Genomic DNA, 27820 nt, shown 5'->3' with positions numbered 1-27820 from the left:
CATGTGATACCTAAGATTCTTAGAAACGTTCTATGACTGAATTGATTTTTAGCCCATACTTAGGATGCATGATGTTTAATCTTCCATGTGGTGCACAGACTGTTTTTCATCATTCTTTTGCTACTATTTCTAAAACAAGGTGTAAAATTTATGTCTAAGATATTATTTATTTGAGTTTCCTGTTGGAGCTTTTGTGTATCACAGTTAAGGAGAGGTGATGCTCTCTATTTCTTACCAATGGATCAGAAGAGTGAATAATAAATAATGATAAAGGATTTAATACTGTTAAACAGAATAATATAATTTGCCAGAGCAGAGCCTCGGAGATATTGTTTTGTTGAATCCACGACAGCGACAACTTCAGCTCTAATTACCGTCTTTATGTTTGCACTCTGTTAAATATTGTCATCTTATTTTACGGTATTGTATTTTCACGGTCACTCTGTCTTTTTATTTACATCTGCTGCAAAACTATTGTAGCAGTTTTCCATAATGACAGAGGGTGTCAACTGTTGTGCAGATTGATTTAGGATTTTGGGACACATAAATGAAAGATAATGCGTGATGTGTTGTCGAGTGTACTATTTCTACGAGGATGCAATAATCCATTTTCCTTTATTTTTATTGTTTATATTTGCTCTTTGGAAGCTGCGGCGTGCAAGGGTGACACCGGCTGGCAGCGGCGGCGCAGTGAAATAAACCCACGAAGCTCACTTTGCTGAAATCTACAAGCCCAGCTTTTTGCACAAGGAAAAGAAGAATCTGTCATTTCACATCTCTCCCTCTGACCTCTGTGATCAGCGGCCTGCATCGCTGTTTTGTTTTTGCAGTAAATCGTACAGTTGCACATAAACACACGAGGTTAAACCATATCTGTGCCCCGCATGGCTGCAAGCGGTGAAATACAAAAAGCAGGCGGCTGACCAGGACGTGTGTTTTTTTTTTTTAAACACATATAAAATCACCGCACTGTTGAGCTGAGACTTGGTAGATTTACCACATCCAACATGCCCCGGTGCTCTTCTCCTCGCCTCCACTAGGGCCGCTCTGACCTCTTTTGTTTGCGGACTGGTCCGCTGCGAAAGTGCGTGAGGAGGCGGCGGAGCTCAGTTAGCCATGATGTTGTGGCTGGGAAGCTAAATTTTGTCGAAGTGAGTAACATTGACGGGTTCACGTTACGGTACCGTGGAGCTCAGTTGATGGGCACAAAGTGAATGAGTGTAATCAGGCTGCAGGTTGTAACCGAGTTTTCAGTCGGTTCGTCGATTATTTTGAACTTTCCTAATTGAGTCGAGGAGCTTTAAGACTCACTCCAAACTCGGTGTCGAGCTGAGCGGCTAACGTTAGCTTATGTCCTATGTAGCCTTCCTAAATTTAGCTAGCTAGTGAGGCGACTCATGTAAATGAAAGAACAGCTAGCAGTGTCGATGAATGCGCATTGCTGTTTATAAGGTTAATATATTTTATTTCGGCCTGGATTTTTATGTCTGACTTTCTGTGCCTGGACTCACCCGTTAGTTTTATGGAGCTGTTGGGGCTAGCCTAGCTAACCCAACTGCTAGCCTTTGAGTCGTTAACGTCAGCGTCGGGCACCTTTAGCCAGCCGACTGTTTAAGTTAAGACAACTATTTACTATCATTAAATTGCTCCAAGAGTCTGCTCTAACTAACGCTCTGCTCGTTGTCCGATTCTCCCAACTTATTCTTTTCAGGAAAGAAACGTGTTTATTCTCTTCGCTGGTAAATCTTGCTAACGTCGATGTTAGCAATTAGCCTGTTCGCGTAAATGCTATTCACTAGAATGGACCTGTTGAACTCTCAGTTCCTGGACAAGATGAACAATAACATTGGGAGACTGCACTATGAAGGTTAGTTTACTCCCAGATACTACAACCTGGCAAAGATGTTAAACTTTATGGTGTGTGTGGTTCAGCAAACTGCAAGTCTTGTGCAGTCACAAAAAACACAAAATCAGATCTGGTTTATGTTCACGTGTAGAACTCAAGATCAGACATTAAAGTTATTTTCTTATTAGATGGAGCAGGTTGCACATTTTTTGCTAAACTTTTGTCTATTGAAAGTATAAATATATAAATATCAGAATATATATAAATAAACGTTTAGAGCAAAGCAAGGGGATAACTATTCTGACGGTAACAGTATTGTAATATTTGTTGTGATGCATTTTTTAATTATATTCAACTTATTCTTTTGCCTTTAGATGAGTCCAGGACACCCTCCCTGCCTACTGCTGTGTCTAACATAACTGGGCCTCCTCCACACTGTCCAAGCAAACGAAAGTACGGAGAAGAACAAATGGATGACCAAATTAACTGTGATGATGACCACATGACCAAAATGAGCAGATTGTTTGCCACTCAGCTGTAAGTGTCTCTCAAATGTGTAAAGAATGAGTTTTTGTTTTTTTTGGGTTTTTTTTTAACTCCTGGCATTGCTGTCCTTTTAGTCACAATTCCAACTTTTTCAGGACGAAGTGCTTGCATCCCAAAAAGCCTTACGTGCATGTACAAAGAATCTAACCTGTTCACTCAAAAGAAAACTAATGAATCCTCTCTTGTTATAATTACAATATAATTATAAACAGTTGATATTTCCACATCTGATGGACTAATAAAGGATTTTCTGGCATAGACAAACAGCCCAAGAACCACATTCCCAAATAGATATGATTGGGCAAAAAGGGGAACTCCTAAACAAATAAATACATTGAACGAGTCAAATCATTTAACTTGTAAAATCCTGGTTAGAGGTTATAGAAGCCTGTACATGACCTTAAAACTTTGTGGAATCTAGACACTACCTCTAGGCTGTAAAGCCTCACAACTGCAAGAGACAAATTTGATTGTATTTCAAGCACAGCATATGTAGGAAATCATATACATATTTTTCAAACCATTCAGAGAGAAGCTTTAAATAAAAAAAAAAAAAACTGCACATTAAAGATAAACAAGACTAAAACCCCAAGCTATGCTGTGTGATCTCGTGTATATAAATTGTTTATGAGAGGTTGAACCTGTTGGGTTCCATCGGTTTAATTTATTCAATTTGATCAAGGGCCCGTCCCTCTGCTGGAGACAACCGTAATGAGCACTGGAGTCACAGTCCCGTGGAGCACATTACTTCCTCTGCCAAGGGCCTCCATGGGACCCACCTGTACGCTTCCATTTCTGGCTATGCTGTAGACCAGCCTCTGCCTCTGACCAAAACCAGCCCAGACATTGGAGTTGGGGGAAGGGAGAGGTCTGTCATGGGTGGCACCGTAGAGCGACAGCAGGTATGTCCGCTGGTAGCACACATGACAAGACAGTGTTTATAGTGGCAAAATCTAGGCACTAGACCTTTTAACAGGGGATTCGTCACAAGATCAATGAATACTGTTTTATGCATGGTCCTGACTTGATGCAGTCTAACTATAACCAGCAGAGGAGCTGTTCAGTTTTTATGCGTTGGATGTTCCAATTTTGTAATTCTGTGCGACATCTACACTTTACAATTTCAGTTTTGGCAATGTGTAAATATGGCACAAAGGATTAATTGTGTTCTTTCACATGGTTTTTTCAAGTCAGGTAGCAAGACCGATGAAACCGAAAAAAAGATTTTAACTTCCGCTGCCTAAAAATAATTTTGTAAAATAGAGAGCATTGCAGTAAAATTCCATTAATTATGTAAAACTATACATTGTTGGAACACATTAGATTGGTATCATAAGGAGATTTTACATGGTAAAATTCTTAGTTCAAGGGGACCAGCAGATGTGCTTTGAAATGTTTCGCGAATATTAATTTTGTGTATGTAATCGATAAGAGTACAAGCCTCTGAGTAGTAGAATTTGTCTGTTCTACATGGTTTTATGAATTTTATTCCATCAATAGAATCGTCCGTCAGTTATTACCTGTGCCCCTGCAAGCAACCGCAATTGCAACCTCTCTCACTGCCACATGAATGGCTGTTTTCCCAACTCATCTGGTGATCAGAGAAAGGCCAATGGTAAGCTTATCATAAAAGGTTTGTTGTTTTTCTCTCTGTAATTTCAACTGTGACACACTCGTGCATAAAAAAGGTAAACTTTAATTTTCATTGATTTAAAAGCAATCTCTGATATTAGAATAACAGAGCAGTCACTTATGTTACTGTGCGTATAGAGGGTAAGCACTACATTTGCTAACATGAACTATATAAAATTAAAGTTTATTTTAATTTTGTGAACACAAAACATATTTTGGTAGCTTTAGTTGACAGTAATAACTTTGATCAGATTTTGTGACCTTTACTGCCAGTCAGAATCATACATAAGTCAAAGTCACTGAGATTATGCCTGAATGTTCCTTAATTAATTTTCTATCCATTGAAGGGTTATGATTTTTCCCTCTGCATGTAACTTTATTCTAGCTAACACAGTTTGTGATCCTGTGATTGAGGAGCACTTCCGACGCAGCCTTGGAAAAAACTACAAAGACATGGAGCCTGTGTCCAACTCAGTGTCTATCACAGGTTCAGTGGATGACCACTTTGCTAAAGCTCTGGGGGACGCCTGGCTTCAAATCAAGGCCAAGGGTGGAGGTCATCAGACCCCAGATGCAGATCCATGAAGCAGAGTGCAGTAAGCATTACTATCACTTTCTTAGTGTATGCTTCTTGCCAAGCATCAACTTCCCCAAGCAAAGAACAATGTAAGACAAATGATGTGGTGCTCACTCAGCCTACTCGCTAATGGACACAGAGGTTGACTTCTTAATAGCACATTCAGCTCAGTTTTGTACTAAAACTGGGACACCATCTCAATCGAAGAAGAGAAAATACTTAATGCATAGTTAGATTGACGAAGTTGGTTGTCTAAATAGTACAATCATAGATTTTATTTTGCAATGAGATTCACAAAGTTGTTGGTTGTCAGCTCATGTTCTGTTTTCCCTGCCTTTCACTTGCCTAGATAGCCAAAGAATCCCCTTTATCAGTTACCACAAAAGCCATAGATCTGGTCCTCATTGTTTGGATTTTAAAATCACACTGCTTTTTGAGTCTTGAGGCATTACTTGAAAACGACAGCCAGGTCTCAGTTGCACTATTGCGTTTCCGATGGTTAAGGTGGCAGGTTGCCTGTTGAAGTTGGAGCTAATGTGTTCCAAAAACATCTCTTGCAATTTAGAAATTGTGATAATGCAATTAAGGCTCTGGTCCCCCTGTTTTCTGGAGACACTAGACTAATCTGTCTTTTTTTATAATCCTGAACTGGATTTATCCACTGTTAATGAAATAATTTAATTTCCTTTCTATATGCTCACTGTGGCCGATTACATAGTAAACTGATATCAATCATAGTACATATCTTTTGCTAGAAAGCATGTTTCAAATAGCTGGTCTCTATTACAATCCTTATTCTATACTATATATTTACTCAGAATTTATTTTTTACCTGTAACATTTTAGAAATACTCACTGCTGGTACAGTTGTACTCAATATATTTTTTGTATCTGGTTTTCATTACTATATATAGGTTTATATCTTAGCGTCCATTTACATATCACAGCCTCTGGCAAGGTTGTCTGGATGCAGTTTAATGGGCTGCATTGCGTTGTTATTCTGTGGAGCTGGTTGCTTTATCCATGACTGAATACAGCTAAACCTGACCCTCTTTAGCACAGTCTCTTAGCAGTGGCTTTATTTATTCACATGTTGATGCTTTCATGTTGACTTTTGGAAAAAATTTGGTGACAACAGAGTTCTTCCTTTGAGTATTTCTTCATTGCTTCCATGACAAAATACACTTCCCTTAAAACATAAGATTTTAATGCAGATATAATGTGAGTTTGCTTAATTGTGGGTTCGTCAATCCACCATGGCTGTCCGTCACTTCAGTTGTTTAGCAAATACTGTTACAAGTGTGTTTGTCTTTCTTGATTAAAATTCTCATGAGGGGAGTCGCAAAATTCTTAACTATGTAGAAAAGGCTTCAGCGAGCCACAAAGTTTTCATGCAGTTGAGTTCTGTATAAATTAATTTCCTTCCACCTTCCTAAAATTATCTACTTACAGTAGTATAACCTATTTGTCAACACTGATTAAGATATGGTATTGTAAATTCAGATTTTTTTTTTTTTTTTTGGTATATCAATTAACTGTCTGTGAAACCATACATTTGTATTAATATTCAACTGTTTGTAAAATTTTTACGTACACTATCTTGTCTTTATATTTTATTTTACTCATGTAAGACTATCATTACGCCGCGCGGAATGATCATGGATGTTTTGTTTTCTTTTAAGAGTAGTGTACTCTCTAGCATGGATGCTCATTATCTAAACGTGGTTCTTTCTTAAAGATGACTATTTTCCCACAGGTGTCGGATGATTTTAAAAAAAGTGCAGGAACACAACAGTACCTATTGATCAAAACATGTCTTGCAGTGTCAGAAAGACTTATACACTAACAGTTTAAAGAGTTTGTATCTGTGTGAAGCATAGTGGAATTTAGAGATTATCATGGGATCTGCTTGTTTGACACAAGTAGATGTTTTTTCTAGTAATATTTTTGGGGTTTTAGTCCATTGTTATTTAATTTCTATGTTTAGACTACCTGTATCTATAAGACCTGCGCCAGGTTTCATCTACATATAAGACACATGTTCACTTTTGACCTTATTTCTCTGGAAGAAAATGCCACTGTTTTTACCTAATTTCTTCCAAAATAAATGTAGAAATTCAAATCTTTGTGTATTTGTCATTATTTTTACCAAACACAAAGAGACAGTGCTATCACAACAGCGGGCAGCAGGTAAGATTTGCTTTCTATTTGCTGATTGTAATAATCATAAGCTTGACTCAAATTGCATAATGTTTTGCAATGTATTGTTTGACAGGGTCACACAAAAGCATCTCTAATGTTGAAAGGCTGTTCCTTTGTGGAAAAATCGGAAATGCGGCGGATAGGTTGTTAGCATAAAATAACATTTTTCTTTGTAACCTCAGTGTTTCAGACTCTGGGGCCACTAATGGGAAGCGAAGTACACTGATTAGAGAACCACTACTTGAACCAAGCCATCAGGAATCATTACACATTCTCTATTTTCATTGGACACTTGTTGCCATAGTTACATGAAGTGATTTATGAACACATTGGCAAGCCCGCTTTACCACGGAGGGCTGACTATTACACTAATGGCTTTTTGTAGTACACATAAGCGTGATTATCCTTTCCTCAACTCTATGTGCAACATCAGATGATGTTTGTCTTTATTATTGGGAGACTTCTGTAGTGTTTACAGGCTGTGATTTCATCCATTCTGTTTAAGGGGTTTTATTTTTGCTATTGTCTAGGGTCAATAATTGTTTGTCTTTAAAGGACAGATATCAATGGTTGTCTCACAAGAGCAAATTTCTCTTCCAGTTCTTTAAGTGTTCCTTAGTTTTCTCCAGTATGCTGATGTCAAAGTGATGCTGCAAAGGTCTGTGTACATCTTAGGTTGAAAGAATGCTAACAAAGGTTTCAAGAGGACGGATGTTTTGCAGGTTGTTTGTACTTGTTTTTGGTATTTCTTGTGGACTTCTCTGTTTTAAACACCACCTTTATTTCTACCAGAGCCAGCTCCAAATGCGAAATAACACTGTATCTGAGTTTGGGTTGTCTTATTGTGTCAGCTTGTTTGTGTGAGGCAAATTGTACTGTGTAGTCTTAAAAGTCCCTTAAATCAGACTTGCATTAACAAAACATTGAATAATTGCTTAAAAGAATGCCTTGCTTTTAGAAATATGAAATCCACCTTGATAACTTACTTTATGTTGAGCCTCGGCACTCAGTGCAGTGGAAAAGTGATGACATGATTTTGGGTTATGAGACCAGTCCTGTGTTTGGATCAGGGACGACCAGCAGATGGTGGCATTAAACCATGTTACAGATTCCCTCAGTCCCTCAGTCCCCCCGAGACCAAACAAAGATGCAAGTGTCATCATTGTTATTTGACGGATTGATATGGATGCCGGTGTCGATCATGTGTCAATAATGTGACTTTGCATGTAAAATAAGTGCATACCTAGCAAAGCACTATATCGAGAGCAGAACCAGTTGCAGACCCTATCCAACATGGCTCCACATCTTAGGCTGGGAGATCTTTTAAATTGCAGATGCATTTATGTATCGGAAACATCACGCTGGACTATCATATCTGTAGTTGAATTTTAAGATGGCAATAAAATCTAGAAATGTGGAATGAAAATGTCACTTTGAATTTGCTCAGCATCATTCATAGCATGAATCTTTAACACAGAAAAGAAAGATTTATTTTATTTTATTTTTTTTTCCACCTCTCCTTTGGTTGTTGATAGTCTTACCCCTCGGGCTCAAATCTGCTCAAAGAGCCCCTCCAACAGACCACTGCCTCCACGAGATTAGACCCAGCCATTCACCAACCACAATGCCCCTGTTTCTGTTGCTCTGCTCTTGTGGGATTACGGAGAGGAGATCCACATTCTCTTTGGTTGTGCAAAACCAATCGCGGATCCTCACAGAGGCACACACATGTACCGTACACTGATAGCGGGACGCGTTGGCGTAGTGTCTAAATCAAGATGACACATCAGGGTCACGCCAAATTCAGCCTGGCTCCTTCAGTGTGTGAAGGCCACAAAGAGCATGACATCCGTGCTCGTGATGGAGGACTGGTCTCTCGTTTCTGCCTCCCTTCATTGCTGGATGGACTCTGCTGCTTTCAGATATGGTCAAAACACACATATGTCAGACACTGTCCCCTCCGTTTTCCCTGTCCTGGTTACATAAAGGGAATGACCTAATGACAACGGTTTAACACAGCGCGCTCTGGACATGGTATGAAGTTATAATTGAGCTAATTGGATAGATACATGATTTTACTAAGGGCTATCTGGGCCATAGTGGCACTTGCAGTGGCACACATATTGGCTCCCATATTCCTGACATGTGAGGCTCCACAAACGGCTGATAGAGATCAAATTTTTTTGCATAATTCCAAATTTGCTGTGCCTGAATAGAACATGAGGTTGCATTCATATTTACAGCATGCCCGAGTGCACAACGTCTGGGGAATTTGCATGATTGCCTGTAGATTATTTGAGCATTATCTATTCTTCCCCCCCCCCCACCTCCTCTTTTTTTCTTATTTCTGTGGCTCTCTGCTGTGAGGATGCACACACATCCTTGGGCAAAAGAATCTAAAATAGATCATACAAGCAACTGGAGTAGATGCACAGGCACAGGAAGCAGCTCACGGGCAGACTTGAGTCATGCTGGCAAGATCATGCACCCTGAGCTGACAGCCCAACACACCCGATTACCAAACACGTCATTTCTAAAACGCAGCCGCAGCTTCGCTATAGGTCACAAAACAAGAGGGTGAATATCGAGATCTGTTGCCGATTTACCAGTAAATGGCTCTTTGATTGCAGCGCGGACTGAGAGCAAGGTTGCAGATTCTTCAGGACTGACCTGATGGGCGTCTCTGGCTCAAGCAATAGTGGCTCATTCATTGTGTCGTGTGGACTGCTGGCAATGGCATAACCTTTGTGGGGGGAACAGAAGACAACACGGTCACTCTGGATAACAGTCTTGCAATGAACAGAAACAGACCCTGTCAGGCCATCTCAACATCAGTTCTCGGCTGCACACCATCATCAACAATTACTCTTTACCTTTTCCTTATGTCCTCCTCCCATTGGTTAAGACAGCTCCTTCTTGATAAGGCCCTGTCATTCTGTGATCTAACAGGATCTTATTAACACGTTTTTTCTTTGCATCCCTCTATGTTGCATGTTTGTCGACTCCGTCTGACCCGTTTTCGTCGTGCTGTTTGGCCGTATGGTGCTTGACACAGCCAGTGATTTCCCATTGATACAGTTGGCTTTAATTTCAAACTTTTATATATAATTGATTGATCTGTAAATGATTTATATAAAGAGCCATCTGCTGCACAATAGCACAAATGTGCTTGATGTGTTGTTGTTCCTTCAAGATAATGAATTGCTTCCAATTAGGATGTATAAACGGCAGACCAATATTTCTTGTTAACCAGAGACTGTACTTTTCCTGCAAGATCAGGAACCCGTATAATTATACAAATTTCCTCTCTTAAGAATAGGCGGAAAAGGATGTTTATTGAGACAGTGGGTTTAGGGCACTGAGCAGCATAAAAATGTTTGAACCATCACTAAGGGGCATTCTCATTTCTCATTATGAGGCTTGTTAGGGCCGACATTACAGGAGCTTGACTGAACAGCCTTAATAAGGAGACTGACCTAACACCAATATGAGCAGCAAGGTTTTTTTTTTTTTTTTTTTTTCTCCCCCCCTCTTTCGAGCCCATTTAGTACTGTCTTACATGGCCCTATCGCTTTTGTCTTTGCTGTCTGCCGCCCCCTTCGTCTTGCCACAGCAACCCCCCCCCCCATGTGTTTGGCAGTAACACAGTTAGCCATGTGTGTGCTGAAGATGTTACATAATGCCCTCCTTTCACTGCACTCCAGATCATAGAGAACAATTCAGCACAGAAAAATTGCTCCTTGCTGCTTTGCTGCCCCCCCCACCACCACCACCACCTTCCACCATCCAATAGCTTTATCAGACTTCACTTCCAAGACGGTGTACAGTAGATGGCATTATTATCTACTTTAGCATTACCCTTCATGTTGCACACCAAATAGAAAAAATAGGGAATGACCAGTGGTTTAAAAAAAAAAAAAAAAAAAGAAAATGCTTCAGGCCGTGGAGAGACTAAGGGTCGCTTTTCTGATGCACTTTGTCATTTACTTGATCTATATATGTATGTAGAGTAGTTGTGGTGAGAAAAATAAACCAAGATGACGGCGGTTTAGTGTAAAAAAGCAAAGTCAAAACAAAACTGCAAAACATAACATTTTAATTTTAATGTTGATGTATTTTCCTTATTTAGAAACACTGATGCAGATATGGTGAAATCATTATTCTGAAAGTTTCTGCTCAGTATTCAGCAGAATAATCCTCACTATGACATCATAAACTAATGTGACTAAATGTTCGATCACACAAGCACTCACAAAGCTGGGATGCCTTGATAAAATGAAAGTAATAAGAAAAAGTAAAAAAAAAAAAAGAGGTGGATAGGGTGGGGTGTTGGGCATTGTCTCCTTTTCACAAAAAACAAAGGTCTCCATCAAGTGGAAGAAATGGTGACACAGAGAGAGAAAGCAAGAGAGCATCAAATGCTGTCAGAGTCGCTGGGCCTGTCCACAGCTTTGGGAGGATTGAAATAATGAGAGTGTGCTGGGGGAACATTTACCTCCAAAGCCAAATGTAGGCCGCACAGTTTTGGACCAAAAGGAACAAATTAGAAACTAAAAGTACTGCAAGTAAGCAATGAGCTTTCAGTGAACAATATTCAGGGAATAAGTGCTCTGCAGGAGGAAAAATCTTTTCGAGCAGTTGTACAGTATAGTGAGATTATCGTGAGCGAAAGTTATATGTGGTATGTTTTTACAAATATGTAACATTGTCCCTGGCTTTGACGCACAGTAAACCTTAACTGATGTAAAGTATCTGATTGTGGGTGGGATCATCAGTAGTCCTTATCTGGGTTAACCCCCCCCCCCCCAGCGAGGGAGAGTGGTTCTCTGTTCTGCAGGAGCAGAGTGGCAGGGTTATCGCTGGCCCTCAGCTGGGGGCAATTATGCAGGTGGACCAAGAATAAAAGCATCTTTAGGACAAAGTACATTCTTGCAGTGATGCATCGCAGATTGCGAGCTGTGCAGCTGCAGCATCAAATGAGTTGTGGGTGAATGGGAGAGGGCAAGACTTCAGAGTGGGTTTGGTGGTCAAACTGTTATCACACCTGACAGTGTCTGGTTCGGGATCCAGTGGTGCACGCGGCACACGTAAGCGGCTGGTCATCTGTAACGCAGAGTGATATGGTGTGACGTGTCACACGCCACATTAGGCCCTGCCCGAGGATGTGTTTGACAGACCACAGGAACTTCAGTCCAGCAAAACACTTTGCCCTCCGCTCATAGTATCCAAGTTCACATCTACAGTCTTATGTTTACTCACTGGAACTTAATAACATAATAATTATAGCAGTATGATGAAATGCATAAAATACATATTAGGACATGAAGAGTGTTTACGTGAAACGTGAAATACACAAAATGTGGATTTTTGAAATAAATGAAGGCAGCATAGCAGTGATGAAACTTTCCCTTTACCACTGTAAATTTCAACACAACCAAATGAATAGTGTGTTTTCCCACTGATGTGAGAAATTATTGTTGATTTTATATGCAGTGCTGTACAAGCTTATCTGCATTTTCAACTGCCTGACCATTGTGTGACTCATCAGTAAGAGAGTTGTAAAAAAATGCATGAATTCTCAATTCAGAATACATGTTGTTCTCTTAAAGTGTCATTTTACTCATCAAAATATGAGGAAAATAGCCGGAAATTATGAAAACATCTACTGACTATAACTGATTGTGCAGCCGGCGCAGCTGCTTGAAGACACAGAAGACTTTTTACCATAAGTTTCAGTTGTATGCCCAAGCATTAGTTGTTGCATCTAAGAAAATGTTTATTTATGAATGAATATGTTTTAATAGCTGCATGCCATATGTTAGCTGGGAACGTTCCAAGTTTAACAAATGGAAACTATTCAAATGTGAAAAAACTAGAGCGCTGGAGAAATACTACACTAAAGTTTGACTGAACTTGTGTGAAATTGCCTGGAAAGAGTTTGGAGAGGGCCTTTGGGAGAGCCGGTATTAGAGTTCAGATATCCTACGTGTCTTTTTCACTTTAATAACAAGAGGATCGTATCTTATACCTGCCTGCCTCCTTCATTCATGTCAAACCTCTCAAATTAATTGAGCTCTGTATAGAAATTTAAAAAATGAAAAGACGTGTTTATACACACAAAGATTGGATCACGGTTGTGTACTGTCAACAGCAGTGACAGTGTTGTAAATCCATGACTGAGTGAAAGAACTGAGTGATCACAGACCCCGCACTGGTCAGCTGAAAGCCCTGTGACTGAGATGGAGTTTCTCCACAACCTGTTTCTTACCAGGGTTTATCCATACGTGTGTGTGTCTGTCTGTCTGTCTGTCTCAGCTGTTTGTTACCCAGACAGCTGCTGTGTGCAGAGATTCAAAATAAAACCAATATTCTTTAGCATCTAACTGTTATTTAGAAATAAATATGGCTGAAATCACAGCACAGTCTTATTGATTTTTGGCAAAAATCCTCACAGTTAGAGGGTCAAGATATTGCAGTGTCGATTGAAAGTCACTGCTGGGTAGCATGAAGCCTTATGGAGTCAGGTCGCACTCACTGTTTTAGATTCAATCCGTTTTCTGACAGCAGAAATGTGTAAATGGGATTTCAGTTGTGTTAAAATACTCTTTGTATGTGAGCACAGAGAGCAGGAGAGGGGGAGAAAGATAAAGGGCTGAACCAGGTTACCTAACAGTCTTCAGCTATTTCAGCCTTCAGTAATTTCACACATTGATTGTATACTATCCGGCCACTAGGATTTAATTTATTTGTCTTTGTTCAGAAAAGGTGTCTAATTTTAATTGCTGGAAATGGACCGCTTGTTGGGACCATCTTGACCAATATGTTTGGAAATTGTGTGACTTTGCAGGAACATCAGAGGCTTGTGCTTCTCTTCAGAAACTTCAGTCATTAATGGCAAAAGCAATGCAGAGAAATCATCTTTGCCAAAAACTCATTTGCACTTTTTAGTGCCAAGAGCTATTAAATATCAAACACACAGAACGAAGAATTCATCAATTTCATAATAGAAGAAGCAGAAAGAACAAAAAACAATGGCTGAATGAAGTGGGTGAAATTAAACTTTGACCATTTATAAAGTTGAATTTTGGATTGGAGCAAGCTGCGCTTGAAGTATGAAGATTTAATCATCCTGAGAATTTGCTTATAATTACAGTTATTCAAGAATAAAATTTATTAAGTGATGATGAAGGAAGGAATTCAATAAGCTAAAGAAAAAAATAGAAATGTAGTTAATGAAGCCACAGTTCATAAATATAAAAATGTTCTTATATGATATTGAGGTAGGCATGTAAAAATAAAATACTTGTAGTATTGTGTTGTCTAGTATTGTGTTAGATCAAGGAAAACAGTTTATTTAGATTGTGGCTCCGTTGGATTTGACTCTTTCTTGACCTCTCCTGTTTGTCTCTGTCCTGCAATTTGCAGGCGGCTCTCAGGGAGTCTCACCTGTCACTTTTTAGCTGAGAGGACTGGAGATGGAACAGAGCTGAGGTGCCTGAAGAGGAGAAAGGACAGGCCGAGCAGGCCGCTGTGGCCCTGCCTGGCCTAGCTCACTCATCAGTGAGCACTGTTCCCAAGCCTCTCTGACAGATCAGAATAGAAAGCATGCACCACATCATAGCTATGATTCACTGAAGCCCCAAGTCCAAGCGCACCCTGAAGGCCCTCAGACCTCTTAATCATCGCGTGTGCCCGTGTGTGTGAGGCAGACACCAAATGAATGAGCTTGTTTGCATATGACAGTGCTTCTATAAAAGTTGGCCATGTGTTTTATGGGTGTCAGAAAGAGTAAAGTGCATCTGAACAGGCCTTCAAACTGTCTCCCAGAGCACAGCAGTCTACGCATCTTCTGTGTTTGTCCGTTTGTATTTGAGGGAGGTCAGTATTTGTGCATGTGGGCCGGTTTAAGTATCTGTCTTATTCTGCACAGTCATAATGTGCAGTCAAGGGCATAACTACATGAGTGAAAATGTCATGCAACACTAGGGCTATTACATGCAAAGCACATGTGGAGGTCACTTGGTCACATTTGCGTAAAGCCATATGTCAAAAATAATAACATCAGTACCAGTTTGTGCGCACAAAAACCGTAAATCTTACAATAGAGACAAATCATATGTGCAAGTGAAAAGATCAGTCGAGCAATTCTTCACCAGAATGTCTTTATTTTAAATAGAGTGACAATAATTCAGGATCTTGAACCTCCTCAATCACCTCTTCTCCTTTCACTTTGCTCTCGTTTTCCAGCAGCAATGAATTGATGAGACTCAGCCAATATTCAGAGGAGTGAAGTGTTAAGTATGTGCTGGCGTAATCGGACAGAATTTATTTAGGATCCAGATCTTTACTAAAGCTGTGCCTGGAGCGGCTGCCTGCTCCTGTCTTTACACTGAGCGGGCGCATTTGTGCACTTTCACATACAGTAAATCCGTGTGAACGCACTCGCACTCGCATCAGCATGCACGCACACGCGCATGCATCCATTTGTGCACACGCAATCATGCGCGCAAACATACATACGACGCGCGCGTACAAACACACAAGTGCTTGGCGCTACAGCGTTGCCAGTCAGTGTGGGTAAAGTTCCAGGAGATTAGCTGGAGAATAATGAAATTCAGTTGAGCACAGAGTACACTTCCTCTGTTGTCATTTCGGTGTAAGAGCAGGGAAACAAATAACTCCATTTGATGTCGGCAGAGATTTCCATTTGTCAGCTATTATCAGAGTCCCGCAGCCCAAACTCCACCGTTAAGAGGAGCAGGGCTGGAAACCCTTTGGGCAGGGAAGACAGGAGGAAGCCATTAGAGGAGCTTCATTGGAGAGTTAGCCCTTCCTCCCACTGGCTTCACATCAGGGCAGAGGATCACCCAGAGCACCCACTGTGCGTGACATCCAGGCAGAGTAACATGTCTTGCTCACCATGTGGAATTTCTCCCCTCGGCAGAAGTTCGGCATGAGCTATTCGGTCCTGTGAATCAGTCATCTGAAAGTAGTCGTTTGATATTGGAACGCGTTTGTTCAGGTTTTCACACTTGAAAGTCAATAACACGTTTATAGAGTAAGGCAAAGGTTGCCGGTTCTTTTCTTTTTTCAGTGTTTCCATTCGCCTGTTTAGTGGCCTGATTTGCATTCAGTCTTTGACCCCGGAAGTAATCTACAATGACTCCCCAAAAGACAAGAAGCGCTCGAGCAAAGTGAAGGTAGCAAAGGAGAGTCTCCTGATCAACTGAAATTGTCTCCTTTATTGGCAGTTCAAATTGGCCCTCACTGACAGATTCATTTTAATCAGATTTTTTTTTCTCAATGAAATTACTCTTCTTCCCCGCTTGGATTATGTCAGGGTTAGGGTAAATGTCACCATTGTTTGGAAAAAAAAAAAAAAAGAAGGAGAGCTCAAAACACAGCTGAGGCAGGCAGATACAGGTTTCACATGATATTGTAGGTTTATGAGCCGCCAAAAGAGGCAGATTGGGGGAAGGGCGGTGTAATGTAAATGAGAGCCCATCTGAAGGGTCTGTGTAATTTCCAGAAGAGAGGGATTTGCTCATTCAAACCCGCAGATTTTCCAACAGCCGGCGTGAGAAACCCTTAAGATCTGTGACAGGGCAACCTCTTTGGCTTAGGTTTCAGAATCTGATATTTGCATCCCAGCAGAAGTCGTATGCCTGGATTGCCTGCGAGCAATCGCTGCCTGGAATAGCAGTGATATTTGCTGTGTCACGAGAACACATTATCAAAGAGCGAAAATCATTGAGAATTCAGGATTTCACGTGTCCAAGTGTGCACCCAGTAATCTCAGATATTACCCAACAGCAATACGAGCAGCGGTGTAGTTTGTGTGCATGTGCAAAAAAAAACAAACAAACAAAACAAACTTTGGACTCAGGCTTTGTCACTTTGCCAGCTCAAAAAGTGAGCTGGTAAATAAGTTAATTTCAGCAAGGTTCATATTCACATTGAAAAATGGAGCCCGATTAGCATATATGCAGAGAGGCTTTGCATGCTTGACATCCTCTCAGCCCCTCTGCTGGAAATAGCCAAGCACAAAACATCCGCTGATTACATTGATATGTAGATTCATGCATCTGCAAAGATCAGATATTCATTAATGTATTTGCTTCGAATTCTCGGGTGAACGTACCTCAGACCGAAGTCTGGGGCAAACCAAATGCATCAGAGGGGAAAAAAAAAAAAAAAAAAAACGTCACTAATGATCACATAAAATCTACATCAAACATATTCAGGTTCTGTGACCCCGCCGCTCCGTTAAACCCAACAGGGCGTGATGATGAAGACGATCCCTTCATGCTGGGGTTAAAAACAGAGAAAACATGAGCATTTTTTTTTTTTCAGTCTGTACATCTTCAGAGCAGAATTAGTTGTTCTTGTTTTACTGGGCTATGGCGATTAATCATCGCAGCCTGTGTGAATTTAGAAGCTGCAGCGTTCTGTCATGCCTTCATAAAAGCATCATGGATCACCAGTTTGCTTCCTCAGTGTCCTCTCTTGCGGCCACACTGCAAGCACTTTTTAACTTTAAAAATAGGCTCGCCACAGTCTGTGCCAAGGAAACACCAAACAGTATCCCTTTGCTCTGATCTGGCCACGAAATGGAGCTGAGGCTGCAGGAGAAAAAACAAACTATCACATTCAATGATTCAATCTGCATTCCTTTAACGGGCAGCTTGTACAGAGCTGATGCAGACATCAGTGCCAGTTTAAGGTCAGGCTTATTTACACACACTGCCAGTCAAAAGTTTGGACACCCTCTCCTATTCATTTGAATGAGAAAGTGTGTCCAAACGTTTGACTGGCAGTGCAAACCTTATTCACAGTCGCAGAGACTCATGTCATCCAAAATTAGGAGACAGGAAATGAAAATGACACCCCCCACCCACACAGCCATACCTTAGGGGGTGTTCCCTTTAGTTTTCCACAAAGGCAAAAAAAGGGAAAACTGTCTGATGAAGATGGGCTGATGAAATCAAAGCTCAATCATACAGAACTGCAAAAGGTTTTGCGAGAGAAGACAGCGTGTGCGGCCAACCATGCTACCATCGTCATCGCTGTCATTTAGGTAATCAGGAATAATTGCTGCGACACTTAAATCTGTGATCCGTCCGATTTTTTTTGACGAAGGGTCAGCCACAGTCTGTTAGATTTATCAGTTGTTAAAAGGTGACTCTACGGACAGACCTGGTGACTACAGTCTGCTACCGCGGCTGATTGAGGGGTTTAACAAAACAAAAATACATTTCAGTGCACATCTGCCGTGACAATACATTAAAATTCCTGCACAGGTCACACAATCCAATGGGTCCCGAGATCAAGCAGTGTGTGACAGGACTATTAAAGGAATAGAGTGGAAAGAAAAAGGAAATAAGGCAGCAAAAACAACAAAAAAATACCAGTGTGCAACCCCACAAATCTGGATTTTTTTTTTCCAGTGTGAGAATATTGGAATTAAAAAGTTTAAAGTTTAATCCATCACTGCTGGAGCTGCTGAAACCCCCCCCCCACCCGTCCCACATACACACACACCTAAGACTAATTGTGTTCTGCTAGATTGCTCCCAACTAATCAAGAGCTTCCTTCTCCTGTCCTCCCCAGCCGAAAATTATGATCTATGGCTTTTGTGGATGAAAAACATCACTTTGGGTTGTCTCGCTGGAGACTGGTTTTCATAGGTAATGATGTTAAATTACACAACTGGGAATAAAGGAGGCTAGTAAGTCATCCATCAGGGGCTAGTTTATGTGAGCAGTCATTGGGGGCATTACTCAAACCCTGGTCTACTCAAATAGAGATTTCTCTCCCCACCCTGACTCCCTCCCCTCCCTCCCCACCCGCGCTTTCACTCACGCACACATACACACACAGTTTGCCACGAGCGACTAGAGGGAACATCTCATTCTTTTATCCATGGCGAGTCATTGTGGTGGTGTCAGCTGGTGCCATCTCTTTCATTATACTGGAAGCTAATGGAGGCAGCAACTGCAGGGGATGGGGGGGGGGGATTTAGGCACACACACACACACACACACACACACAGACACACACAGCCATATAAGGTTGGGGAGCTGGGGCGTGTGACACCAGACCCCGGGGCAGGAGCTGTTTTGTGGTGATGTTTTTCTTGCTTGCTGAGGTCTCTCTATCAGCTTGTATTTCTGACACTCAAATAAATCATCAAGGAACGGCCTCAGAAACTTTCCTTTCATTCCCTTTTGATTTTTCTTTTCTTTTCTTTCTTTTTTTTGCTATTGTATTTAGCTCCTTTTAACCCCCATTGTTAGCTTTGAGCTCAAAGTCAACTTCTGAGGGAAGGTTTTTTTTGTTTTTGATTTTTTGATTTTTTGATTTTACACATCCCACCTAGCCTCATTCTAACTAAAAGGGTTAATATTTCATCCATCTATACAACACTTAAGATTCTTCTCATCTAACATGGCATTTTATTGAGCTTGCATTTTTCTGTCTTTTGATTGGAACACGTCTATGGACAACAAGATAGCTTCATTCACAAGACAGGAAACAACAGCCAATTACTGCAGGACAATGTGCATCTTTTGATAGGATCGCGGTTGTTGACCTAATTTCCCGTGTTGAAAAAGCAAAGGGCTGTTACTTTAAAGACACATTAGCTATATGGGACATATGGCAGGCATGTATTGTATTTATATTTTCTATAATTCTTTATTTTTTTTTTTTCAGTCTTTTTCTGTTTGTATAACATAACAATCGTGCTTTATCATTTGACACCATTTAGATACATATTATGTTTATATTATGTTTTACATTAGGCAGTGAGACAGTTAAAAATATACAAAACAATATTGTCATTTACTAGACATAGTATCTATTTTTAATATAATCGTCAGCATCTTCATTGTCATCATCATTTCGTATATTTCTGTAAGATATGTGCTTTAGCTTCTGTGATCAAAATATTATTGCAGAAAACAGCAACTCCATTTTTTCAACATTTAGACAATAACTTCCAATGTATTACGGACATTCACAGTTACATGTTTTACACAATACAGTTTTACAACAAAGTTCCAGAGAAAAACTGTGGTAGAGTAACTTTATACAAAATTCACAGGACATGAACTGTAGCCATTTCACATTTTCGCTCAGTTGTTTTGCTTTTCAAAGTAAATACGTTCTGTTCAACCAGATGCCTTTCACAGTAGCTGCCATAGAAGCAAACTAACATTGTCCTAACACGCCATGGCAAAAGTCTGGGGAAATTAAAGCTTTGTGCTTTTCACTAGTAAAGCAAAGACAACGGAAACAAAAAGAGAAACTGACCACTTGCTTACTGGCCCGCACTTCAAACATCTACATATGTATTGCTGAGTACATATTGATCAAAGTATAAGTGATCATTCCACATAAAGAAAAGAAAAATGACTGTACTCAAACACAGAGTTGGTCCAGGTTTTTGTGTTCACATACAAAGTGGTATTTTGAATTCTGCCCAGTCATGTAAACAGACTATGGCTTCGTTGAAATTGGTGTACTGGCTTAAGGCCTTCTCTGTTCTTCTTCTTCTTCTTCTTTTTATTTATTTATTTTTTTATCTTTTTCTTTTTACTTTTTTTTTTTTTTTTTTAACTTTTTGTATGTCAGGAAACATTTCAGAAATCTTTCACTGATGTTCCTGAGGAAAGCATGCAAAACGTAAACAGGATTGACTGTCAGCATTAAGGGATAGTTGATTTTTGTAAATCACGCTTCTAACCCTGTGCTTTCTTCTTTTTTTTTTCCTTGTACTTCTTTGTACCCTGTGCTTTGCCAACCGAACACTAAATGGCATAGTTTTTTTTTGTTTTTTTTTGCTTTTGTCTGCCTACGGATTTTGGTCCTCCATTCCAACACATATAGTATAAAACATCCTAAAAATAATTCTAAAAATGCTTTGATCACATAAAAGTTTTCTCTTTTTTTTTTTACTGAAAAAAAGGAAGGAAAAAAAATAAGTCTCTCTCACACACACAAAATCTTTTGCAACAAATACTGGATTTCTCCAAAGCTCCTAAACATGAACTTCTTATTGGCATTGTGCTTACTCAGAGCTCCCCGTTTGCCTTGTGGCCTGTAGTTTACCTCACAGAGTGCAACATTTGGAAAAGAGACAACTGTGTGAGGTTTAGTAAACATCCACAACAAAAACTGACACCATCCTTTGCATTCTTCAGTGATGTCAATTTTGTTCACTACTTCATCTACTATATTCACACGGTATTTACTTGATTCATGAAGATATTTAACAAATCTCTAATCTATGTCTCTGTTTTTTTTTTTCTTTTCTCACAGTATTACACAGTATGTTTAAATTTTTTAAACTCAGATTTATAGTTGTATTTGTGAACACTAACAGTCTTTGATATTGTTTTCAGAATGCAAACCAACAATAAGACATCATTGGCTTGGATTTTTAGAAAAATGAAATATGGTTTGAAAATCTGTTTTGATCACGTGTTTCCCCTGGAGGTAGGTGAATCAATTAAAATCTTGGAAGTCCTTTGTAATGTTCTCTTTTGTCTGCATGCTCCATGAGGGTTTCTTTGTTGTCTACACATTGGCCTCAGCATTGGTCAGGTTGGAGGTCGGACTTGTTGGGTTTTGGGGATTGGCAGACTCCATTGGGCTGGCTGGGTTGGGTGGTGGGCTGACTGGACTGACAGTTGAGGTGGTGGTGGCGGGGATGCTGGTCGCTGGGTTAGCTGGACTGGCCGTAGTGGTGGTGGTGGTGGTGGTCACGGCGGCAGCAGTGGGACTAGTCGCCGGGTTCACCGGGCTTGCGGCAGTGGCTGGATTAGCTGATGTAGGAGCTGGGTTCGGCAGGGTCACGGGGCTGGTTGAGTTTGCAGGGGGCGGATTGGTGGGGCTGGTGGGGCTGGTGGGGCTGGCGGGGTTGGCGGGAGCTGGGCTTGTGGGACTGGCTGGATTGGTCGGGTTGGCAGGGCTGGACAGGTGAGCGGTGTTGGTTTCCACCTGCTGCTGTTCAGGCCCGTTCTCCTGGCGCCTGGTGACTGCAGGAGGCTTTAGCATTATCCGAAGTCGCTGGGGGAAGAAATACAACAAGACTGAATGACATCAGAGAAGGGTATCTCAGAATAGTTTAAATCTGGCAACACACACAAAAAAAACAAAACAAAACACAGGCTTCACACACCCGACAGGCAATTCAGTTCTTACCTCTTTGTAAGTGCCCTTGAGTCCAAGATACATATAGATCATGTACCCTGGTATGAGAACCATGGAGGACAGCGCCATGAGCCAGCCCACTCCCTGACCCCAGCCTGGGAACACATAGTCCCCCATTTTGAGAGGAACCATTTGTATCGCACTGAACAAGAACACCCCCTGTGGGAGACATGAGACACTTTATGCATCCTGACACGACCGACTACGGGCACCACAGTCTCAGCCTGACGTGGCTGCAGGCCGGTAATATTGACTTTATTTATTGTTTCATTTTTCATGTCATGACTTTAGATGTACGTTTGTATTAGTACAGAGGACTCACAGCGACAATGAGAGGGGTGAACACGACCCAGCACAACTTCCACCATATACAAGGCTTGTAGCCAATCATCTCCTGGATGTTGTCGTAGAACTTGTTCACACCTGCGAGACAAATCAATCTGTGATCAAAATATTCATATCCAATTGATTTCAAATTGCCAGCGGTCTGCCATGCATGATGATGAGGATGGTGAAGTGGAACAGATGAGTGCTCATGACCTTGAGGCTGAACAGTGTTTGAAACAGCGCAAATATCTCTGGGTAGGTGTGGCGCTTTCTGACCTTGATATTAAACCCCCTTTTTCCACATATATGATATTTCACTCATTTAGTTTGTCAATTTGAAATATTTTATGGTCATTTTGCTCCTATTTTTGGCGTATTCAATGAAACAGTGAGGATACACACCGTAGCACCAGGATATGGAGATGCATTCAAAGAAGACCAAGAACAGCAGACACATTCCACTGGCAGAGTAGTAGTCAAACAGTTTGAAAACATAGATCCCACCCTGGTTACAGAAAAATTAATTAGTGTTATAAAAAGCCTATGTGCAGTACACAGTATAACATACTTTGGTAAGGTCATTGTTGCTCAATGGAAAGGAAATCAGGATTCAAATTGGCTTCTGCCGACTCCATAGATGGGTTTTACTTGTATAGTTTTATCACATCTCCGTCTTAATCACATAATGGACAATTTTACTTGAATCATTTAATCACAACTCACAGTTATCTTGTGAGTGAAAAAGTAAGAGCACTGCCCTGCTGTACCTGTGTGATGTTTGAAAGTCCGATCACATAGGACACCAGACAGACAACTGCGATGAAGATCTCTCGTCTATTCCTAAGAGCTCTGGGAAATTCATCCACCAGAGCAGTGATGAAACCTTCAACAGTGCAGAACTGAAGGACAGAATCATAGAGAGACCATCACGCATTAATGTGCAGGTGTGCACTGTTTGTACTTTGCTTCTTTTATATTCCCCGAATCCTTTAACATAGACAGTATCATTTTCTGTGGGCTTATGCTAGCAATGTGGAGGTCTAAATATTATTTGCTAAGTATTTCCTCTAACAGAGAAGATGTAGTGGACAGACTGACTGATGTTAACAAATAGCAGAGTTGCAGTGTGCCTCAAACCGTTGGACAAAAATGTAAATAATCTTCTGAGTGACCAAGCATCACCTTTTTGGAGGCCATTTTTTGTGGTTCTGATATGCAAAAGCATTGCTGCTCTGACTTGGGGTCTGAATTATAAACCTATAAATAGGGTTATAATTTATATCTTTTTCTTTAAGCGCTGGTGGTCATAACCAGTGTGCAGCCACATGTACATGTGTTTCTTTAGTCTCTGTGGCCTTATTCGAACCCAAATATCGTACACAAAATAGAGAAACACAGACAGTGAAACCTGCGGGCACATGGAGGTGATAAAGTTGCATTAAAAAGACTTGACAGCTGATGTCAAAGCTCAGCTATATCTGTCCACAAGAAGCAAATTGCATGCTTATCATGCAGAGAGCAGAGGTAAGCTGCATGATATGTACCTGCGTTTAAAATATTTAGGTCAGCCCATGAGCAGATCATCTCCAAGCCCCTTACCTGACTGTCTATCCCCAGCATGAGCAGCATGGAGAAGAACAGGATGGCCCAGAGAGGGGACACGGGCAACTGGGTTACAGCCTCCGGGTAGGCCAGGAAGGCCAAGCCAGGACCTGGATAGTATTTAAAAAAAAAAAACAAAACAAAACACACACACACACAACCCCCCCTCCCTCAGATTTCAGCAGTTACTCTCATAGCATTCTGATTCTCACATAAAGGTGAGACGGCTGTTTAGCTGTTACTATCAATGACAGTGCACCTTTCTTTGTGCAGGGACAGAGCAATTAAACAAGAAAGCACGGATGCTATCCATAGTTACCTGAAGCTGCCACGTCGGCAATGTCTCTCTTTGTCACATGTGCCATGAAGCCAACAATAGAGAAGATTACAAAGCCAGCAAACATGCTGGTACATGAGTTGATGCAGCACACAATGATAGAGTCTCTGGGGAGAGGAAAAATAGGAAATACTTAACTCATATTATTTTTTTCTATACTGAACTTCCCTGAAACCTGCGCACAGGAGAGGCTGAGATCTGAAGGAGTCGCTATGAGAAGGCATCACTGCCATTTATTTCTTCTGGTTAATCACATATTCACCAAAAACCCAATTTTATTGTTTAAGACACACAAAGATTTTTTTATTTTTTTTTTAGGACGTCATGTCAAAAAAGCCTACATATTTTTTTTATAGTTAAAGACGTGAAAGGACAGATCCATTTGAGAGAAGCACACAAAATGAATGCAACTATTTTTATGTAACTGATTGTTTATGTGACCCAGAACCACGAGGCTGCCAGAGAAATACTGAGATTTTGCAATCATAGATGTTCTTCCCCCCAGCATGCAGACTGCCAAGAAAAAAAAAAAAAAAAACTGCCTTCTCCTTAGATTTTTATTATATTCAAGCATACTACTCCAATTAATAAGCTCATTCAAGAGCTCTTACGCAATACCCACTGAATAAGGTCTTTAATATATGCTCATAATATGATAAAATAGCAGTAATTCAGTTGTTTCAATTTACAATGACTGATCAAACTACGTAACACCTTCTGTATCTCTCTCATAGATTACCCCCGTCCCCTCGATAAATCATCACCAGTCTTACCTGTAAACATTGTTATTGAAAGGATTATAACTGCCCAAAGCTATAAGGGAGCCCAATCCCAAGCCGTAGGAGAAAAAGATCTGGGTGGCAGCATCCAGCCATACCTGACAAAACAAGACAAGCATTTCAGCTCTGCTCACTCAGGCGTGTTGTATGTAAGTGTGAATCATACGATGATGTATCATTACCTCAGACTCTTTGAGTTTTTCAAAGTCAGGGGTGATATAGAACAGAATCCCCTCTTTAGCGCCGGGTAGAGTCAAACCACGGATGAAGAGAATAAACAGCATGAAGTAGGGATACGTAGCTGAGAAGTAAACGACCTATAAAATGGGAAACATCATTGTTGTATCATCATGTTATACATGACGCATGGACAGTTTGTAAATTTGAAATCCAACCACTATTCAGATATTCTCAAGAGGGTCTGAAATATTCTCTTAATTTCCTTCTCTTTTCTTTTCTTTTTTTTTTTTTTTTTTGCTCTCTTTCAGACCCAAAAAAAAAAGAGAGAGAGAGAGAGAGAAAAAGAAATCACTGCAGCTTCACTTCACTTTAAATCAGTTCCCACTGTCTCTGCGCATTTATGACACTGTGCAAGCAATTTGTGAGCAAGCTGTGCAGGGGGTGGGGTGGGAGGGGGGGGGGGGGGGGGGGGGGTGTTCTTTGTGACCAAGACAAATTTTATTTTCCATGGTCATGTGATGCAGACGACTTTAAAAATGTGGTACCACAAGGGAGGGGAAACTGCTCCAAGTGGAGGGAGAGGACAAGACCAGATTGTATGGTGTATGGTGGCTTGTTGCTCCTCCTATCATGAATGCACACTCAGTATAGACACTGTGTCAGGAGGGTTGGAATTAGAGGAGCCACCGCAAGGCAGAGCGAGATTAGTGAACATGACTGTTTGATGTCCCCCCTCTTATTTTAAAATCAAGCTGGATAAAGCTGACTGCGGTCTAAAAGATTGATGAGGTGATATTAGACTGATAAATATTGTATCACTGTCACACGCTGCTCCTTATTAGGAATCAGTATGGCGTAAGAGGCCTCGGATGATCCAAATCTTACCTTCCCTGTCCAGCTAACCCCTTTCCAGATACAGAAGTACACCAGGACCCAGGCGATAGCCAGCGTTATTGCCAGTGGCACTCGAATCTGGCCTGGTTTTTCCAAGCCATCGGTCATCTCATGCACGTTGCGCCTACAAGTCAGAGCGGGCAACAATAAGACTATTGTACACAGGGGTGGACGAAGAATGCAGCAGAAGAGGCTGGCTTTTATGGATCTCGGGGGTGCATGCAGGAGTCTTTAAAACTCTGTTTTTGTCAAAGTAAGAGAAAGCGGTTAATATCTTACTCCCAAAACTCCACCACTGCACTGGTGAGATTGGTGGTATCTGCAATGGAGTAGTTTGTGTAACATTTCTCTGTGTTCCATGGATTCTTACATGAGCTCCATGGAAGTTCCTGAAAAACAAAAATTACATTTTTTCTCCTTTTCTATCTTTCTTTCTTTTTTTTTTTTTTTAACTCCTCCTTGGAACATTGTACGGTTTTTACAAATTTCTTTATCACAGGCTCGTATTCCTGACAACATCGCGACCTTGACCTCATGCCATTTTCTGCTTTTAATCAATCACTTGAGGACAATCTCTAATACTTACAACGGTGAAGGAGTTGTACAAGTAGTAAATGGCCCAAGAAATGATTACAATGTAGTAAATGTTGAGCCAGAAGGACAGGACAGCTGCTGCAAGGCCCACACCTATTACACAGAGACAAAGTAGGCAGTGTAACTATCATTGGGAATGTGCGTTATGTGGCCTCCATAAATCCTTAAAACCATAATCTAACCACGCATCATACCATCAAGATGTTTCCCAGTGATTGTCGCAAATTACATTTTTTTTTTAGCTAGGCCTGGGATTAAAAAACATTAAAGTGCATTATACCTTTGAACATAGGAGCCAGTTTCCACACACCAAGCCCTCCAATGGAGGTGTACTGACCAAGGGAGCATTCCAGTAGGAACAATGGGACCCCGGCAAATATGAGGGTCAAAAAATAGGGAATCAAGAAGGCTCCTGGGTGGACAGAAGTAAATCGGGTTATGCATTAAAACAGTGTCTAACACCACAGACAGGCCTCAGTCAGTAACATTTGTAAGTGCAGGTGAAGGTCAGCTGGATGAGGCAGAGAGAGAGAGAATGTGCATGTTGGGGTTGGTGCGGCTCTTCCTGAAATTTGCAGTGAAAAAAAGAAACCACAAACATGTTTACCTCCGCCGTTTTTCCCACACAGGTAGGGAAATCTCCACACGTTTCCAAGTCCAATTGCATAACCCACACAAGACAGGAGGAAATCAAATTTTCCCGCCCATGTTTCCCTATCGGGCAACTCCTTTTTCTGCTTCGTGTCCAGTGACTTGGGCTTGTCGTTGCTGGTGGCCACCTCGTTCAGCTCTGTGACCTGTCCATCCGTCTTGGTGCCGTTCGTCGCCATGTCTCTGGGTTTGGCAGAGGTCCTGGCCGTCGGGCGGGAGGCTTCAGCACCGGTCCACGTAGACAGCAGCTTCGCGGTTGTGAGATCTAACCTTTTGGACCAAATGTCTGGAGATGGACGGAGAAGCCTGCGCACACACGGCTCAGTCAGTCGCCGTTAACCTGGAATCGTGAATAGAGCAATTGGTCGGTTTCTGTCTTTATTTCTTTCTTTCTCCCTTTTTTTTTGGGGGGGGGGGGGGGGGGGGGTTGCATTTAC

The 27820-nt window shown here is 41.0% G+C and overlaps 2 protein-coding genes across 2 annotated transcripts; one reads left to right on the top strand and one right to left on the bottom strand.

Moving 5' to 3' along the window:
* The first annotated feature begins 1066 nt into the window (after positions 1–1066).
* On the top strand, positions 1067–6717 carry vgll4a (vestigial-like family member 4a). The gene is made up of 6 exons (XM_029506356.1): positions 1067–1151; positions 1712–1867; positions 2221–2383; positions 3075–3294; positions 3893–4007; positions 4410–6717. The coding sequence occupies exons 2-6, from the start codon at positions 1786–1788 to the stop codon at positions 4607–4609; spliced, it is 780 nt and encodes a 259-aa protein (XP_029362216.1). The 5' UTR covers positions 1067–1151; positions 1712–1785; the 3' UTR covers positions 4610–6717.
* A 12842-nt stretch (positions 6718–19559) lies between these two features.
* Positions 19560–27562, bottom strand: slc6a1a (solute carrier family 6 member 1a). Its single transcript, XM_029505496.1, has 14 exons — positions 27340–27562; positions 27013–27144; positions 26725–26825; positions 26418–26527; positions 26130–26262; positions 25247–25381; positions 25059–25162; positions 24268–24392; positions 23946–24058; positions 23114–23245; positions 22749–22851; positions 22342–22442; positions 22011–22178; positions 19560–21875 (listed from the first exon to the last, which is right to left on the bottom strand). The coding sequence occupies exons 1-14, from the start codon at positions 27560–27562 to the stop codon at positions 21384–21386; spliced, it is 2172 nt and encodes a 723-aa protein (XP_029361356.1). The 3' UTR covers positions 19560–21383.
* Positions 27563–27820: the final 258 nt, after the last annotated feature.

The sequence above is a fragment of the Echeneis naucrates genome, chromosome 7 (assembly GCF_900963305.1).
Source record: "Echeneis naucrates chromosome 7, fEcheNa1.1, whole genome shotgun sequence".
In the NCBI taxonomy this organism is placed as follows: domain Eukaryota; kingdom Metazoa; phylum Chordata; class Actinopteri; order Carangiformes; family Echeneidae; genus Echeneis; species Echeneis naucrates.
Note: the sequence above shows the minus strand (reverse complement) of the source record. Positions and strands in the feature narration are given on the sequence as shown.

Coding starts and splice junctions, on each gene's coding strand:
- vgll4a (XM_029506356.1), top strand. CDS start 1,786: ATGCTATTCACTAGAATGGACCTGTTGAACTCTCAGTTCCTGGACAAG. Junction 1,868..2,220: donor TGGGAGACTGCACTATGAAG/GTTAGTTTACTC, acceptor TTTTGCCTTTAG/ATGAGTCCAGGACACCCTCC. Junction 3,295..3,892: donor GCACCGTAGAGCGACAGCAG/GTATGTCCGCTG, acceptor TTCCATCAATAG/AATCGTCCGTCAGTTATTAC.
- slc6a1a (XM_029505496.1), bottom strand. CDS start 27,562: ATGGCGACGAACGGCACCAAGACGGATGGACAGGTCACAGAGCTGAAC. Junction 22,179..22,341: donor TCACCCCTCTCATTGTCGCT/GTGAGTCCTCTG, acceptor TGTCTCCCACAG/GGGGTGTTCTTGTTCAGTGC. Junction 21,876..22,010: donor TCAAGGGCACTTACAAAGAG/GTAAGAACTGAA, acceptor TTCTTCCCCCAG/CGACTTCGGATAATGCTAAA.